The sequence below is a fragment of the Rhinichthys klamathensis genome, unplaced genomic scaffold, assembly GCF_029890125.1.
Source record: "Rhinichthys klamathensis goyatoka isolate OS25496 unplaced genomic scaffold, OSU_Roscu_1.1 h1tg000032l_1, whole genome shotgun sequence".
In the NCBI taxonomy this organism is placed as follows: Eukaryota; Metazoa; Chordata; class Actinopteri; order Cypriniformes; family Leuciscidae; genus Rhinichthys; species Rhinichthys klamathensis.
The window spans coordinates 3,193,766-3,210,375 of record NW_026606581.1 but is presented as its reverse complement, the minus strand read 5'-3'; the positions used below and the strand labels follow the sequence as shown (position 1 = coordinate 3,210,375).

Here is a 16,610-nt window from a genome sequence, read left to right as displayed (position 1 = left end):
CGTTATCACAAATAACACAATTGACTTCAAGCACAACTACGCAATACGCTTACAAAATCTTAAGAAAACTTTTTATAAATTAAGTAAAAAGTGAAGGTCAATTTTTCTAGGCCGGACATCACTTTTGGCCACTACTGTACATGGTAAAATGACAATAAAATATTTAAGTTCGATTTTAATCTGTCTTATGTAAACATTTTGAAACATATTTGTGGAATATTTTTTAAATAAATTATCCACATAAATATATAATGCTGTATTATATTTTTAAACTTATTTTATTTTCTGCTTGTATCTTCTCCTCAAGAAAATTATTAAATTCGTCAAGACTATTAAACTCCTCATGATTATTATTAAAATATACATGAATATTATAGGTCATGTTGCAAAAGGAACCTAATCTATTATTTGGTTGGATGTAAAGTCGTCATTAAACGGAAGTTGCGTAATTTCTTCCCTTTGTAACGTGCTTATAGCCTACATATATATCCAAATGAAACGGCTTCTCGAACAAGAAAAAAATTAGAAAAAAAGACTTGATTTTGTCAGTCAGAAATTGATTGGATGGTTGGATCGTTGTGGTTTCCTATTGGTCGATCTCATGCCAGTGAGAGGTTGCCCCGCCCTCACACCAGTAAACACGTCATCAGAGAAGAGATTCTGCTGCAAGAGGGAGGGGAGGTTATTTTGATTAAAAAATTACGAGGGCACATGAATTAAAAAACATTATGATGTTCACAGATAAATCATGCAATATTCCATTAAAAAAAGTCAATTTTGATTTCATGGTGACTTTAAACAGATGCAGCAGTCAGTGCTGTCCTCACACAAAATGGCAGCTTGTTCCTTGCACAGCTGTACAAACAGATCATGTCTTGAATGGACCTTGGAACTTACTCGCACATGAGCACACAATCACTGTGATAAGTATTTAGTGACTATGTTGAATTCTTTAAATAGATTTCTACACTTGTATGGCCATATGATGGATCAGGGGATGTTTGTTGTGAAAGAACAGTATTGGGATAAGGGGGGAGCACTTAATGAGGACAGTGTGATGCAATCAGTAAAGCAGTGTATGGGGCCCTGTTTCAAAACAATGGAGAATGGTTCTTATTCAGTCATTGCACAGTCTTCAAATCAATTCTCTATAGGATAAGAGACCTGATGCGTGTCTACTATTGTAACAATTAATAATTGATTGACCGTTATTGACAGTTATTGAGCAATCACAAATTTAGTAGTCTTGTGCTGTTTGTATTGCTGTAAATCCGTAAGGAGTTTTTTGCTTTTTAAGTAGGTTAAATGTGGAAAAGTTCAGTTAAACCCATTGGCTGTTGAACTGAGAGTATGATGAAGGGGCTGGGGATGACAGAGCTTATCATGTGAGAATGGTCCCGAGTTCAGATGGAACGTACAAGGAAAGTACAAGCCTTACAATGAGACCACTGTAACACACAAGAACAAAATATAAAGATGAAAATCTGACAGAACATAGTTCACTAATGTATCATTATTTATATTGCTTCCCAGTTAACACACAACATACAAGCTGGTCATATTTTGTTTATATGAATTAACTTATTGTCAACATACAGGGGTTGGAAAATGAAACTGAAACACTTGGTTTTAGACCACAATACTGGTAATTTATTAGTGTGGTGTACAGAATTTGTCTTACATGACAGATACAAGTCCCTCATCATAGTGTCCAGAGGGATTTTGAGCTATACCTCTTCCAGAACAATAATGGCCAGGTCACAATGTGATGCTGGTGGAGGAAAACATTTCCTGACTTGCTCCTCCAAAGTACCCTGAAGTGGCTCAAAAATATTTAGATCTGTTGAATGTGCAGGCCATAGGAGATGTTCAACTTCACTTTCGTGTTCATCAAACCATTCTGTCACAAGTTTTGTTGTGTGTATTGCTACATTCAGGGTACAATGTTTAAACCATTGGTGCACATGGTCCTCCAGAATAGTTCGGTAGTCCCTATAGGGAATGATATCGCAGCCCAAACCATTATTGATCCACCCCGTGCTTCACTCTGGAAGCCTCTTTGGGGCTTCACCACACCGTAACTCCCATGCGAAAGACACTGAAGGTGGACTCATCACGTCATCAGGGAACAATACATGTTTCACATGTTTCCACGGGCCAAGATTTGCACAGTTGGCGCCAATGAAACTGACATTTGGCATTGGCATGAGTGACCAAAGGTTTGGCTATAGCAGCCCGACCATGAATATTGACTTGTGGAAACATGAGAGTCGAGGTGCGCTTTTAATTCTGCTGTGATTTTTGTGTGTGTGTGTGTGTGTGGATACAGTCTGTGAATTTAGTGGTAAAAGCCTAAATTTCTTCATCATAAGTGATCGAGTCTCTTTAGAAAATTTGGACTAAACCAACCGCTCGATTCATATTAGTTTTACGATCTCTTTATGGACTTTTTGAAGCGTCAAAGTGGTAGTTGCGTAGTTGTCAATGGAGGGACAGAAAGCTCTCAGATTTCATCAAAAAGATCTTCATTTGTGTTCTGAAGATGAACGAAAGTCTTACGGGTTACGACATGAGGGTGAGTAATTAATGATAGAATTTTCATTTTTGGGTGAACTGTCCCTTTAATGCAAACGTGTTTGCCATCTTGTGGATGCATGTCACATTGCAGGTTTGCAAACTGTGGTGATGTTTATAGAATTGCAACCATACATTGCAACTGATTGCATATCATGGTTAATTTATTTGACTTCAAATAAAATAAAAGTTAGGCTAACTGAAATAAAATAAGATATAAAAAAATGTAAACTTATTTTAGTTTCTTTTTAGTTATTTAATGTCTTATTTTCATGTTTTAACTTGAAAAATAAACTAAAATGAAAACGAAAAGTAATAATGAATTAACATATAAGCATTTTAAAATCAATAAGTAATAAAAAATGCAGTGCAACCAAGATGGTAGGACATGTAAAAGGGTCCAAAATGCTTGAGTTGCCGAGTTTGTCTAATTTGATGCAAAATTATATTTTTAGCATAACAAATTCAGTAAAATAGTTCAATGGAAAATGTACATACACTTCTAAATATGTTAGTATGTCTCTTTTACCGTTATCCAGCATGATTTGAGAAGCTTGGAATAGGCCTATATGCAATTTTAGAGAAATATATAAATTTTAGAAATATAGCACCCATTCCCAAACCACTCTTCCTTTATAAATAGCCTAATTTATGTAATTAATACAAATACATTTTTTTATTCTTCTGCTTATTTCTAGGTTTAACTGAAAAACATTACAACAGAGGTTATAGGTTTAAGTTTTTTTTTTATTATTCAAACCCACAACAACAACAAAAAACCCATAATATAATGATTTATTATCTGGTGCGGTCTTGGATTGGATGTGTTCAGCAGGTTTCTGGCAGTATAGAAGTGAAATACTCCTCCTCCTCCAGTCTTCCGCCTGCTGTCTGTCATTACACACATTGACCTCCAAACATGGCCGGCGTACGAGCCCTCGGTTCCCTCTCCAGACTCACAACCAGAAGATATACCCTCTTTCCAGGTACTTCACACCTCTACAATCTTTCCTTAAATGACTCTACATCCCTATTGCATTTCGCTTTAACACTTGCGTAAATAAACTACTGTGGAGAGTCACCAGTCACACTTCACTGAAGTAGCTTAGCTCACCTGCTAATTAACTCAAGGTCTAGTGATCAATGTTTTGTGACTGTTTTAAGTTTCACGCGCGCGCAGTTTACTTTACTGCGTGTGCAACGAAACGCGCACGTCTATCAATGCTGTTTTAATTTAATTAATTTTATTTAATAGTAGAGTTATCGCAGTGACATGTTGTTCCCATTCAATAAGCATAGCTAATGCTGGCCATTATCTTATAATGTATGAAGATATTTTTTTAAAATAAATATTTGGTGTATAGAATAATTTTTAACGTTTTTAATAATTGTTAGTTGACGCATAGCTGTTGTCTCTGCTGTTGAAAACTGGTTTAATCGAGGTTAGTTTAATGATATCTGGTAATACATCTGCATCTATAAGGATTTTTGTTAAATTATGGCTAATATGTCCGATTTGTTTACAGAGAGGCTTTGTATTCAGTTCATTATGTTTTCATCATTATTGTGAGGTCTATGACATTATCATTATGGTTGTAGTGTAGTTTAAGAGGAAACTAGGTTAAAGTTCATCTGTGGCTGTACTACTGGAGTCATGTCCTCTACAGGCCTGTCTACATTCTGCTGTGTGTAATATATCTTCACTGTCTTCCAACTTAGCCTAATATGACCCTCACTGGTTTGAGATCGTTTTATATGAGGTATTAGCCTATGACTTCACTTGAGTCCATTTCTGTGATTGTACCTTCACATCACTATTCATTTTTTTACCCAATAAAGGTGTCAGCAGGCGGACCTTTAAAGTTGCTGCTTGTATGATGGGTAAAGTATTTTTATATATATATATATATATATAGTGATGTTTTTTATGATCTCAAATTAATTATTTAATGTATTGCATGCTTTTTAATTTTCATGTCTTTTCAATATTTCCTCAGCTCGTACACACGTAAACTATGAGGTCAAGGGAGATGTAGCTGTGATCCGTGTGAATGATCCCAATGCAAAGGTAATGGTTGTCTCTGCAGCCACGTTAATGCATTCAAATGATATCATAATATGTCATAATGTGTTTTTTGCAATGTCTAGGTCAACACACTGTCTATTCAAATGCAAAGGGAGATGACAGAAGTTATGGATGAGATTTTGGGAAACAATGCTGTCCATGGTGTTGTTCTCATCTCATCCAAACCCGGCAGCTTCATCGCAGGGGCAGACATTAAGTCAGTATCCGAATTCGGTAGCACTTTATTTTAGGGTCCAATTCTCATTATTAACTAGTTGCTTATTAGCATGCCATGCATATTACTAGGATACTGGTAGTTTATTAGTACTTATAAAGTACATAATAATGCCTTATTCTGCATGACCATATTTTATATCCCTTAATCCACTCAATACCTAAACTTAAAAACTACCTTACTAACTATTAATAAGCAGTAATTAGGAGTTTGAGGCAAAAGTCATAGTTAATAATTAGTTAAAAGTGAGAGTTTGACCCTAAACTAAAGTGTGACCCAGAATTCATAATGTGTTTATTATTGGTGGTTATGGTGATCATTATCAAATACAGTGCTGATATCTTACCTGTTATTGTCTGTACCATGTATTTAGCATGATTCAGGCCTGTAAGACTGCAGAGGAGGTCACTGGCCTTTCTCAGGAGGGCCAGAGGATGTTTGAGAAGATTGAGAAATCTCCTAAGCCCATTGTCGCTGCCATTAATGGGTCGTGTCTTGGTGGAGGCTTAGAGGTACTGCATTCATGTTCATATGTCACAATTTTTTTCCACCCACAGGGCAAGCATAGGATTACTGTAACATTTCTGATGTGATTTAAGTTCCCCTATTATGCTATTTTAAAGGCTCCTAATTTTGTTTTTGAAGGTCTCCTGCAATAGGTTTACATATATCCAAGGTCAAAAATCACTTTAATTTTCTCATAATATTAATTTGCAGCATTACTTTTTTTCTCACAGTGTCTGAAACGACATGATAAAGGTACAGTCTTTTTTTAAACCCCTCCTTTCCGCCAGTCTACTTTGCTCTGATTGGTCAGACGGCCCAGTCTGTTGTGATTGGTCGACCGCTTACAGCGTGTGTCGGAAACCAAGCGCCAATTACCATATCTAAATTTCTGCTCTGGAAGCATCCTCAGCAATTGATAAACAGTGATACGAACAGTAACGATAGCGTCGGTTTTACCATACCAATTCAAGCCCGAGTCCTCATCCTTTGGAAGTGTATGCAAAGTGGATTTGCTTTCGCCGCACACAAAACAGCTGAAATGTCGACAATACCAACCAAACTCTTCCAGGCCTCAGCTACAACTACAGTGTTTGAGGGCATGTCAAAGTAAACGTTGTTCTCGGGCAGCCGAAGAAGACCATAGGCTGACATTATAAAAATTCGTTATAAACCTACATAAGTTCATGCAGAAAAAAAGACTGGAATTACTGACGACTCATTTCAGGCAGTTCAGAATCGATCCATTTTGATCTTTGAAACTTTGCAGACCTTTTACATTCACAAACAGCTATTTAACACACCACACTTTAAAGGGCATATTGCAGGTTAGAGGACCCAACGAGTCAATGTATAGAAAAATAATGTAGGAACTAGATTTTCACGATTCGATTTCAAACAACAGGAAAACAATGGATCGCAATGACATTTCGGACGCTGAGGAAATACTTACTGGTATGATGGACCACAGCAATACAGTTATGAGCCTGCTAAGAGAGCAGGGACAGGCCAGGATTAATGTTAGACAGAACGGTCAGAGACAAATTGAGTTGTGGTGTGAGGAGAATCAGTGGAGGACAGGTGTCTTGGTGAGAGAGACCAGTGTTAGCTTATAGATGGATACACGTTCGCTAACGATATACACTGTGCTCACAATATTGTACAGATTATTACCATCGTATATCAGGCCAGCAGACATTAGTATGTTTAGGGTAGATACTATTAAATGTATAAAAACTATACTTGAGTATATTTGTATTGTACTAAAAACATACTCAAGTACATTTTTAATACATATTTTTCACCTTGGTTATAACATAAACAGAAATTTAAAGATTTGAATATTTAAACAATCGGAGTAATTTTGTTTTTCAATTACAAGTTGCCTCTATTTAGGGCATGACTACCTATATCACACTATTTGATGCCATTGGTATAGTATAGGACGATCAATATTTTTGCTTCGGCATCCCATGTTGAACTCCGATCTGAAGTGAACGCTACACATGACCGCGTTTTTCGAAGCCGATGCGGAAGAGAAATCCGTCTCTTCACCTGCACACACCGCACCAGGCACGAAAGATATACAGCACCGTCCTTTTTCTTGTTATGGAAACCTGTGGACTCGATGTCCTGACAGGCCGGAGTTTTTGCAACCTCCACAAACACAATCATTTACCATGACGATGATAAATTGAAATACAAAAACTACCGAAAACACACTGACTCACGGCCGCTCTCACTGAATACCAGCCTACTCTGCACTGAGCCGAGGCTGAGGCTCCCTGGCGTGACGTAAAATGACGCGATGTTGAAAAAAAAAGCCGTTTTCACGAGCAGTCAAAGAAACGCTCACTTTATCTACTAAATTAGTGCCCTTATGTCGTTTTAAAACATTTTAAATCCTGCATTAACTTTTCATATGGTATTTTCATACAAGGTTATTTATTAATTTAGATTTTTTTTTACCTGCAATATGCTCTTTAAGAAAGTGTTTGCATTCGTTTTGTTACTTTGTATATAGACAAATATCTGATTATTATAAACTATTATGAATGATACAAACAATAACCTATGCAATAAATTAAACAATACATTTGTCTAAATACAACACAAAAATTGTGCATTTTAAGTTTTACAGACAATACAAAATTGATATTGTATTTTATGTGTTTGTAGTTTGCCATTGCCTGTCAGTACAGAATAGCCACCAAGAGTAAGAAGACAGTCCTGGGTGTACCTGAGGTCATGCTTGGCCTTCTGCCTGGAGCTGGAGGAACACAGAGACTGCCCAAAATGGTCCGTAATATGCCACAGACACGTTTAATAATTATTCTTTTAATTGAATCTTCACATCTCAAGCGTGGTTGTTTTTACACCTTTGCTTTTATGTAGCTTGGTCTTCCCAGTGCTTTTGATATGATGCTAACAGGAAGAAACATCCGTCCAGATAAAGCCAAGAAAATGGGACTGGTTGACCGGCTGGTGGATACTCTTGGTAAAACGTTTTCTGTGTTATTGCATTTGTGTGTATATATGTAAAAAATAGAATAAACAAAATTCAGGATTCTTTGATGAATAGAAGGGTTCAAAAGAACATTATGTATTTGAAATATATATTTTTTGTAACAACATAAAAGACTTGTCACTTTTAAAAAATGTATTGCATCCTTGCTGAATAAAAGTATTAATTTAAAAACAGGACCTGGATTGAAGAGTCCAGAGGAGAGGACTATCGAATACTTGGAGGAAGTAGCTGTGGAGGCTGCCAGAGGCCTTGCTAACAAGAAAATCTCACTTACCAAAGAAAAGGGCTTAATGCAGAGTGAGTATTTGCAATGGTCGACTACTAGACGGTTTTAGATTCAAAATGATTTATACACAAGTTATTTAGGCTTTTACAAGATTTATATTGATCATCTTAATCAGTGTTGCATATACATAGCGTACTTTTTGCTTTATTTTTTTAATTGGTATATACAATTTTTTTCCCTGCAGAAATTCAAGACTACATCATGAGTTATCCGTTTGTGAGACAACAGATCTACAATACAGTTGAGAAGAAGGTCATGAAACAGACTAAGGGACTGTACCCTGCACCACTGAAAATAATCGAGGTTTGATTCTGTGCTCAATGGAGTTATCATAAATCATAGTAGAAATAGCTTGTATTGAGTTGATACCTGTTTGTTTTGTCTTTCAGAGTGTGAAGGCTGGTGTTGAACAGGGTCTGACTGCAGGTTACCTGGCTGAGTCACAGGTGCTGTGAAAATGTGTAAACTGTATTATCGTACAATAAGACACAATCATGCCCACTAGGGCTAGACCTGTAGTCGATCATTTAAGCCATTAGTCAACTAGTTGCACGTTTATGATATTAATTTAATCACTTAAATATACACTTACCGGCCACTTTATTAGGCTCACCTTGCTAGTACCGGGTTGGAACCCCTTTTGCCTTCAGAACTGCCTTAATTCTTCGTAGCGTAGATTCATCAAGGTGCTGGAAACATTCCTCAAAATTCCTTTTGGTCCATATTGACATTATAGCATTACGCAGATTTGTCGGATTTCCGTTATGTATACGGCCCCCAAGGCTCTTCTCATCGACTAACGTTTGGTCGACTATTAGGGGGCAGCCTTTGAACACTCAATCTAATTCTGAATTATTCCATTTAAGTACACTTGGAATCTCTTGTTTTTCTATTAAAATCTTCACTTGCATCTCTGATCTTGTGAATTTTTGCAGGGGAATTAGAACTTAAACTTTTTAAAAAGAAAGCATTTTGAATTATCTGCTAATATTCATTTAATAATATTTGGTAACTGCGAAAGATAATGTTATGCGTGTAGCATAATAATCTAATTATGCACTTTTTATTTCCATTACAGAATTTTGGCAAGTTAGCTATGACCTCCGAGAGTAAAGCACTTATTGGCCTTTACTACGGTCAGGTCGCATGCAAAAAGAATCGATTCGGAACCCCTGAAAAGGAAGTAAAGTATGTATTTTCTTTGTCTATTACTATATGTAAGTTTATGAGGGAAATTTACGGTTACTGCAATTTATAAGCAGCAGCTTAAGTGTTACATTTATTTCCTGTAGAATTGTAAATCATTTTTCTTGCATATTGATTTTCTATTTTTAGAACACTTGCTGTCTTGGGAGCAGGTTTGATGGGTGCTGGCGTTGCTCAAGTGTCTGTCGATAAAGGCGCTCACATTATTCTTAAGGACACCACACTGGAGGGACTCAGTCGTGGAGAGCAGCAGGTCTATAAAGGGTGAGTATTAAATATACTGAAACTAGAGTTGTGTGACAATGATTCAGTAGCAATCAATCAAAATAGAGTAATTCACCTTTTGAAAGTAAATTGATACTTCAAATAAAGATTGTATCAATTACACCAGTAAGTGACTGTTAAAAATATTTGTAATTGAATCATTCATTCAAGAGATTTGTTCAAAAATGCTGATTCATCTAGTAATAATACAAGTGTATTCTTTTTGAGTCATTGAATCATTCAGTCAAACAGTTTTATTATTTATTTTTATTTATTCACTCAAATTAATTAAACATTTTTAAATAGACTGCAGCAATTAACATTTTGTCAGAACCTCTAGTAAAATAAATTACATGTTATTTTGTGTTGCTGTCTATTCAGAATTGTGGCAGAATCGTGATCTCTATTTTAAACAGAAACATTGTGATTCTCAATTTATCCAGAATCACGCAGCTCTATCTGAGGGACCGTTTACACGACACTGTTTTCAACTAAAATTGGGAAACTTTTTATGCGTTTTGGCTGTTCATTTATACAACAATGGCGTTTTGAGGGCATGAAAACGCAAACTTCAGAAAACGGGTTTCAAAGTGCAAGTTTTCAAAAACGGGACCGTTAAAACTATAAAAACGCAAATTTGTGAAAATGGTGACGTCATGCATATGCGAATTACATGTTCAGTCTATAGGCACATCGATAAGTGACATCGATACAGAATACAGCGTTTTTGTGGATCCGTGTGATCGGGGATCATTTTGACAAAGATGTCGTTTCCATTTTTAGTACATCATTGTCATGTGAACGTGCCCTGAAATAATAGATTAAAAATGACAAATAGACCAAACCGTAACCAAAGTTAAAGCTGCTTTGATGTTTTTCCCCATATTATTTATTTTTATGTATTGTATTTAAAAAAATAATAATTCTATTTTTGTATTTTATTTTAGGCTAAATGACAAAACTAAGAAGAAGAGCATAACATCATTCGAAAGGGACAGTATTCTGTCCAACCTAACGGGACAGCTAGACTACAATGGCTTTGATAAAGCCGACATGGTCATTGAAGCCGTTTTTGAGGATCTGAGCATCAAACACAAAGTCCTAAAAGAAGTTGAAGCAGTAAGTTAATATTAAACAAGATCGAGATTTCAAACTCTCCTAAATAAATAAAAAACTTTTGATGATAACATATTTTGTCATTGCAGGTGATTCCTCCACATTGTATATTTGCCACCAACACATCTGCTTTACCAATCAAAGATATTGCAGCTGTGAGCAAGCGACCTGATAAGGTAAGAAACCTTTAATGACTTCTTGACCAGCATGTTGGAGAGTTTGAGATTATCTCAAATTTGTTGTTGTTTTGTTTCAGGTAATTGGAATGCACTACTTTTCTCCAGTTGACAAGATGCAGCTACTGGAAATCATCACCACTGATAAAACCTCCAAGGACACAACAGCCTCAGCGGTGGCGGTCGGCCTGAGGCAAGGCAAAGTTATTATCGTCGTTGGGGTGAGACAACAACAATCCAGAATACACGGTTTACAGATCTACAATCCATTCAAATAAATGGGATGGAGTGGCTAATTGCAATGTTTGTCTTCAGGACGGACCAGGATTCTACACAACCAGATGTTTAGGTCCCATGTTAGCTGAGGCAGTGCGTGTATTGCAGGTTTGTGTGTTTCCATTTGAATTATTCATTTATTCCCATCTGTTGTAAAAGTGTAATGTGCAAAAATCAGGCTATGGTGACGTTCATAGAAACACACCTGATATACAGATCATGGTTTTGTTCTCTACATACAGGAATGTGTTGACCCCAAGAAGCTGGACTCCCTGACCACAGGTTTTGGCTTCCCTGTGGGTGCTGCTACCCTGGCCGATGAAGTGGGCATTGATGTGGCAGCTCATGTGGCCGAAGACCTCGGCAAGGCCTTCGGCTCCAGATTTGGAGGGGGAAATATTGAGGTCTTGAAGACCATGGTGGAAAAAGGATTCAAAGGTACATTCTTTAGCTTAAAGGGGGGGTGAAATGCTATTTCATGCATAGTGAGTTTTTTACACTGTTAAAGAGTTGAATTCCCATGCTGAACATGGACAAAGTTTCAAAAATTAAGTTGTACGTTTGAGTATTTCTGTTCTCAAAATACTCCTTCCTGGTTGTCACAAGTTTCGGAAAGTTTTTTTTGAGTATGGGCGTGTATGACGTCAGATGCGCCGGAATTTCCTTATAAGGGCACTTCTCTCGGAAGGGCACGCGCAGCTGTAGAGCGATAGCCGTAACCTATGCCCATCAAAGCGCTGTGCATCGGCTGCGCTCGAATATGTCACCAAAGAAGTGTGTTTTCGGTTGCCAAGGCAAGACAACACTGCACAGATTCCCAAAGAATCAAGCGTTAAGGGACCAGTGGATGGAGTTTGTTTTTCCAGAACATCATCAACACAGTTGTGCAAGTGTTCTTGTTTGTTCCATGCATTTCGAGGATGATTTTTTTATAAACAAGGCCCAGTTCGAAGCCGGATTTGCTAATTGTTTAGTTCTCAAGGATGGAGCAGTCCCAACACTAAAGGTTAACGGTCTTGCGTTGGAACCGCAGGCGGTGAGTAGAACTGCTTCAAATATCTGTGTGTGTCTATCGGTGTGTAACTTAAGCACAGCAAGTAGGCTAAACAACATGATCACGAATAGTTAATGTATCTATGGAGCATGCGATGTATGTTGTGTGTTTGTTTAAATACATTTGTTTAGGTGGCTACTGTAGGTGTCTGTTTGTTTATTGTAAAACCAAATCATGTCTTCATAAACCACGAGTAGACACACACAAATGTTCTAAAACTTTGCGCGCTCGTGATTATTTAGCTCCGCCCACACGGCACGCCTCCACCCGCTCGGCTTTTTCCGGAAAGACTCGGTACAGCCTATCTTTCTTTTATAAATATAATAAAACTAAAGACTTTTTGGAGATATGATGGATGCAATATTACTCTATAGGTACTCAAGATTAACATGAGATTGACTGAAACTGAGTGTTTCACCCCCAAAAGCACACTTCAGCTTCGACGCGTATGTGTACAGCCGAATGCATAGCCTTTCAAAGTAGACACTATTTGATAGCAAGCATGAAAAGTTTCATTCTTGACTTGTAAGTGTGCTTTCACACTGGCAGTTTAGTTAGAACCGAGGCACGGGTTGCATTAAAAATTGGCAATGTGAAAGCTGGGGAACCGAACCCGAGGTGGTCTGAGTTCAGCTGCACTGGAACTGTGGTGTAATTCGTGTGAATAAGAAAGCGACATGGACTTAGAAAAAAAAAAGAAAATTAAATATATTTAATGACTATCCTATATAGTATATACAGATGACTGTACTCTATACCAAATAAAATGCTGAAATTAATGTTGTATGAACCATTTATGTTAAATATGGTCAGAAAAATCTACAGATCTACAAAAATCGATTTTGAAATGGAAAATGTGCAGGAACCCTGCAGGAATGAAAACCAATATGTTCAATTGAATTGTACTGTTGTTTAACAAAACACCAAATGTTCAGCTGACAAAACATCTTTCAGTAGACAAAAAAACTACATGATCTCTGACAATTCAGTATGGCGTCTACCCTGATTAATTCTGTTCTTTGGGTTTATTGACATTAACATGTTCAGTATAATTATAATATTTCTTCTCAATTATCACAATTTAGGCCGGAAGTCGGGCAAGGGCTGCTACATCTACCAGCCAGGACTTAAAAGCAGAGATGTGAACCCAGAAGTTCTGGAGATTTTGGAAACATTCAAGCTGGCGCAAAATGCTGCAGTGTAAGTTGCTCCGACTGTTGTTAAGGTTAGATGTAGTTTAATTCGTAAAATGACTTCTCATCAGGACAAATGCGGTGTTATTGTTTTGTAGTAGGATAATGCTTAGTTTATCATCCAGTAAACAGTGTTACTGCTTCCTTCTGTCGCTCTACCCAGATCTTCAGACTCAGATATACAGTACAGGCTGGTGTCTCGTTTTGTGAATGAGGCTGTTCTGTGTCTACAAGAGGGCATCCTTGCCAATCCAGTGGAGGGTGACATTGGGGCAGTGTTCGGTCTTGGCTTTCCACCCTGCCTTGGAGGTAAGATTCTAATATCTTGATTTACTCTTTGGATTTTTTCTTTAACTTTTCCTTTAAAAACTTTCATTTTCAGATTAAAGGTGCTATACTGTATGTATTTGTTTTGACTTTACTAAAGCATAAACATACCATGTTTGCAGATATTTAGGAAACATTCTAAGTTCACATACTTGTTTCTATGAAAAACAATGCTACAGCCAGTTATTCTGTGTCGGAATGTCTGTTTTTGTTTTGGACCGTGTGACCCCGCCCACCACCAATTTACCCAATAGAGTGCAACAGTGCCCGCCCCCTTTTTCAGTGGTGCTGGTTCCAAAAGTTTTTTTTTGAATTTTTTTTTCCCATAGGGATTTTAAAATAGTCTTCGTTAGAGAGTTATAAGCCATGAGCCAAGTCAATCAGCTACGAGATGAATCCCAACATTACAAACTTTGATTTGAAGCAAAAAAGTTTTTGAAAATCTAACAAAAGAAAACAAAGGTACAAGACTGTGTACTTAACGGCTTTAGTAAGGGAAAGAACTACAATCCCATTAAGCATTGCGAACAGAATAATTGAATAAAAAAAATAAAAAATAAAAAACTACTCATTTACGAACGTTGATTATATGTATGAAAACAGTATATTTAAAGTTTATGGTAAAATATGCATATTTATATATATAAGTATTTCAGTATTTTGAGAGCATATGTAGATCGACTCGATTACTTTATTCGCAGTGTGCTTCATGGGAGTGTGCGGAGCTAAAGAGCTATTTCTGTAGAGCATCATGGGTTCGGATGCCACTGTTAAACACGATTATTTAAAAAAAATAAGCTGAAATAATGTGGGCTGACGGCTTCAGCAGAAGCAAATACCATGGGTTAACAACCGAACAGTAGGTCTGTCTCGTCTAAATGTTTATAAGTTATCCTTCAAAATCGATTTCATTATAGAGAAAATGAATAGAGTTTTAACTTCCGTAACCCAACAGTTGCACTCTATAGTACTTCGACACCCCGGGTAGCGAGTTGGCGGAAAACCATGGAAGCCAGCAAACGAACTTGGTCAGAGATCGTAGATTCTGCCCTACCTAAAAAGCCTCGGCACCCATCTAAAAAGCTCTATGACCAGAGGCATATTAAAACTCGTATAAATCAACTCATTAACTCGTTGCCTAACATTGCCAATTGTGCCTGTTCCTGTTGCGTTTCCTCAATCCGGCAACCAGCGTGAGCGTCGAGTCTGAGGAGGACATGGTGGGGAAAATGACTCCAATATTTTGAATTTGGACTGCAGTACCCATTTTAACCACTAGCTGTCAATATTACCTACTGCACCTTTAAAGCATATCAGCATATTCAGTCCTTTCATTATGTGAATTGTCAATGCAGGGCCCTTCAGGTTTGTGGACTGCTTTGGTGCAGACAAACTTGTGGAGAAGATGAGAAGGTTTGAGGATGTCTATGGGAACCAGTTTACTCCTTGTCAGCTGCTGCTTGATCACGCCAAGGATCCAAGCAAGAAATTCCACAAGTGACTTAAGCCGTCATGTGCCATTATGACTTCATAGAATTTTCAGAGATTTACATGAAAAACAAGCGATCGATTGTGCACTTAAAGCAAGAGTTCAGAATATCAAGGGCCTTTTTTGTTCCTTGTCAAGGAAATAATCATTTCCCCCCCGTAAGATGCCATGTACATGACTAATATTCAGGTAGACTTTGGCCAAGTGATAGCCTTCAACTAAATTAAACTATTTAGTTTTGGGGTTTTGTTTGTATATTAATGAACTCTTTAGGTGAAATTGTTTTCTAATGGTTGTGTACAAATAAAATGTACAGGCAGAGACATCAGGCACGTTCCATTACAGCCTGGGTGTCAAAAGAAAAACCCTAATGTATAGTCCAAAAGCACTTGTCTGTAAAATAATTTTTCATTTCAGCGAGCTTCGGTACTTATACTCAAACTCTCTCTCTCTCTGGACATAGAAAGTGGCCTCAGAAAAAAAAATTGTCAATGAATTAAATGAAATGTTAAAGTCTTCTGTGATTTATGGTGTTTTTATTGACTCTGGGTCTGGAGACGGGTACATCAACGTCTCCCCTAACTGTTATTGTTCGTTTCTAGTTTACCCCTGGACTATGAATTAGGAACGTAACAATTGGGGGTTCACCTGGGATCAGCAGCACGTGTCTGTAATCTGCACAAACAACGGAGAGAAAAAGAAACACCAGAAACATCTTTCCTATAGACTTTCCTAAATGCAATGAGCTAAATTGAGTAGAAAGGTCATTGTTATTGATGGGCTATTAATAGCTTTTTCTTATGGAGAGAAAACTGAATCTCCTATGGGGGCGCTTGGTGGATCAATCAAATACATTCTAAATAATACATAAATGCTACTTACCAAATAAATATTTATTGGCCAGTGTTATTTTAGTTATCTATATACTATTAATATTTTAATATTGGTTTTTATTTTTAAATTTTAGTTTTAGTAATTCTAGTAGTTCAAATTGTTTTATTTTGATAATTTGCCAAGGCAACATTTCTAATTTTCAGATTTCAAAACTCGAAAATTCATACTTTAATTCATCTTTATTTCAATTAACAAAAAAAATATATATATATTTTTTACTATAGTTTTAGTTAACCGTAACAACACTGTCTTTGTCTTTAAAAACTCTCTCAGTTTTTACATTTTTTAACATTATTTTAAAGCTTTCGCTAAGTATATAGCACTTTACAACAACGTTAATGTATTATTAATGTACAATAGGCTATTACTACAATATTCACACATTTATATAACCTACATTGACCTCCAAAGCTGTTTTGACTCC

At 36.8% G+C, this 16,610-nt stretch overlaps 1 protein-coding gene across 1 annotated transcript; it reads left to right on the top strand.

Annotated features, from left to right (window-relative positions):
• Nucleotides 1–3,438: 3,438 nt before the first annotated feature.
• On the top strand, nucleotides 3,439–15,997 carry hadhab (hydroxyacyl-CoA dehydrogenase trifunctional multienzyme complex subunit alpha b). The gene is made up of 20 exons (XM_056245584.1): nucleotides 3,439–3,560; nucleotides 4,414–4,455; nucleotides 4,572–4,642; nucleotides 4,723–4,856; nucleotides 5,248–5,386; nucleotides 7,557–7,676; nucleotides 7,773–7,875; nucleotides 8,080–8,202; nucleotides 8,376–8,494; nucleotides 8,581–8,637; nucleotides 9,270–9,379; nucleotides 9,527–9,661; nucleotides 10,609–10,780; nucleotides 10,867–10,953; nucleotides 11,034–11,174; nucleotides 11,269–11,337; nucleotides 11,472–11,667; nucleotides 13,369–13,483; nucleotides 13,640–13,785; nucleotides 15,159–15,997. The coding sequence occupies exons 1-20, from the start codon at nucleotides 3,494–3,496 to the stop codon at nucleotides 15,302–15,304; spliced, it is 2,292 nt and encodes a 763-aa protein (XP_056101559.1). The 5' UTR covers nucleotides 3,439–3,493; the 3' UTR covers nucleotides 15,305–15,997.
• The last annotated feature ends 613 nt before the right edge of the window (nucleotides 15,998–16,610 follow it).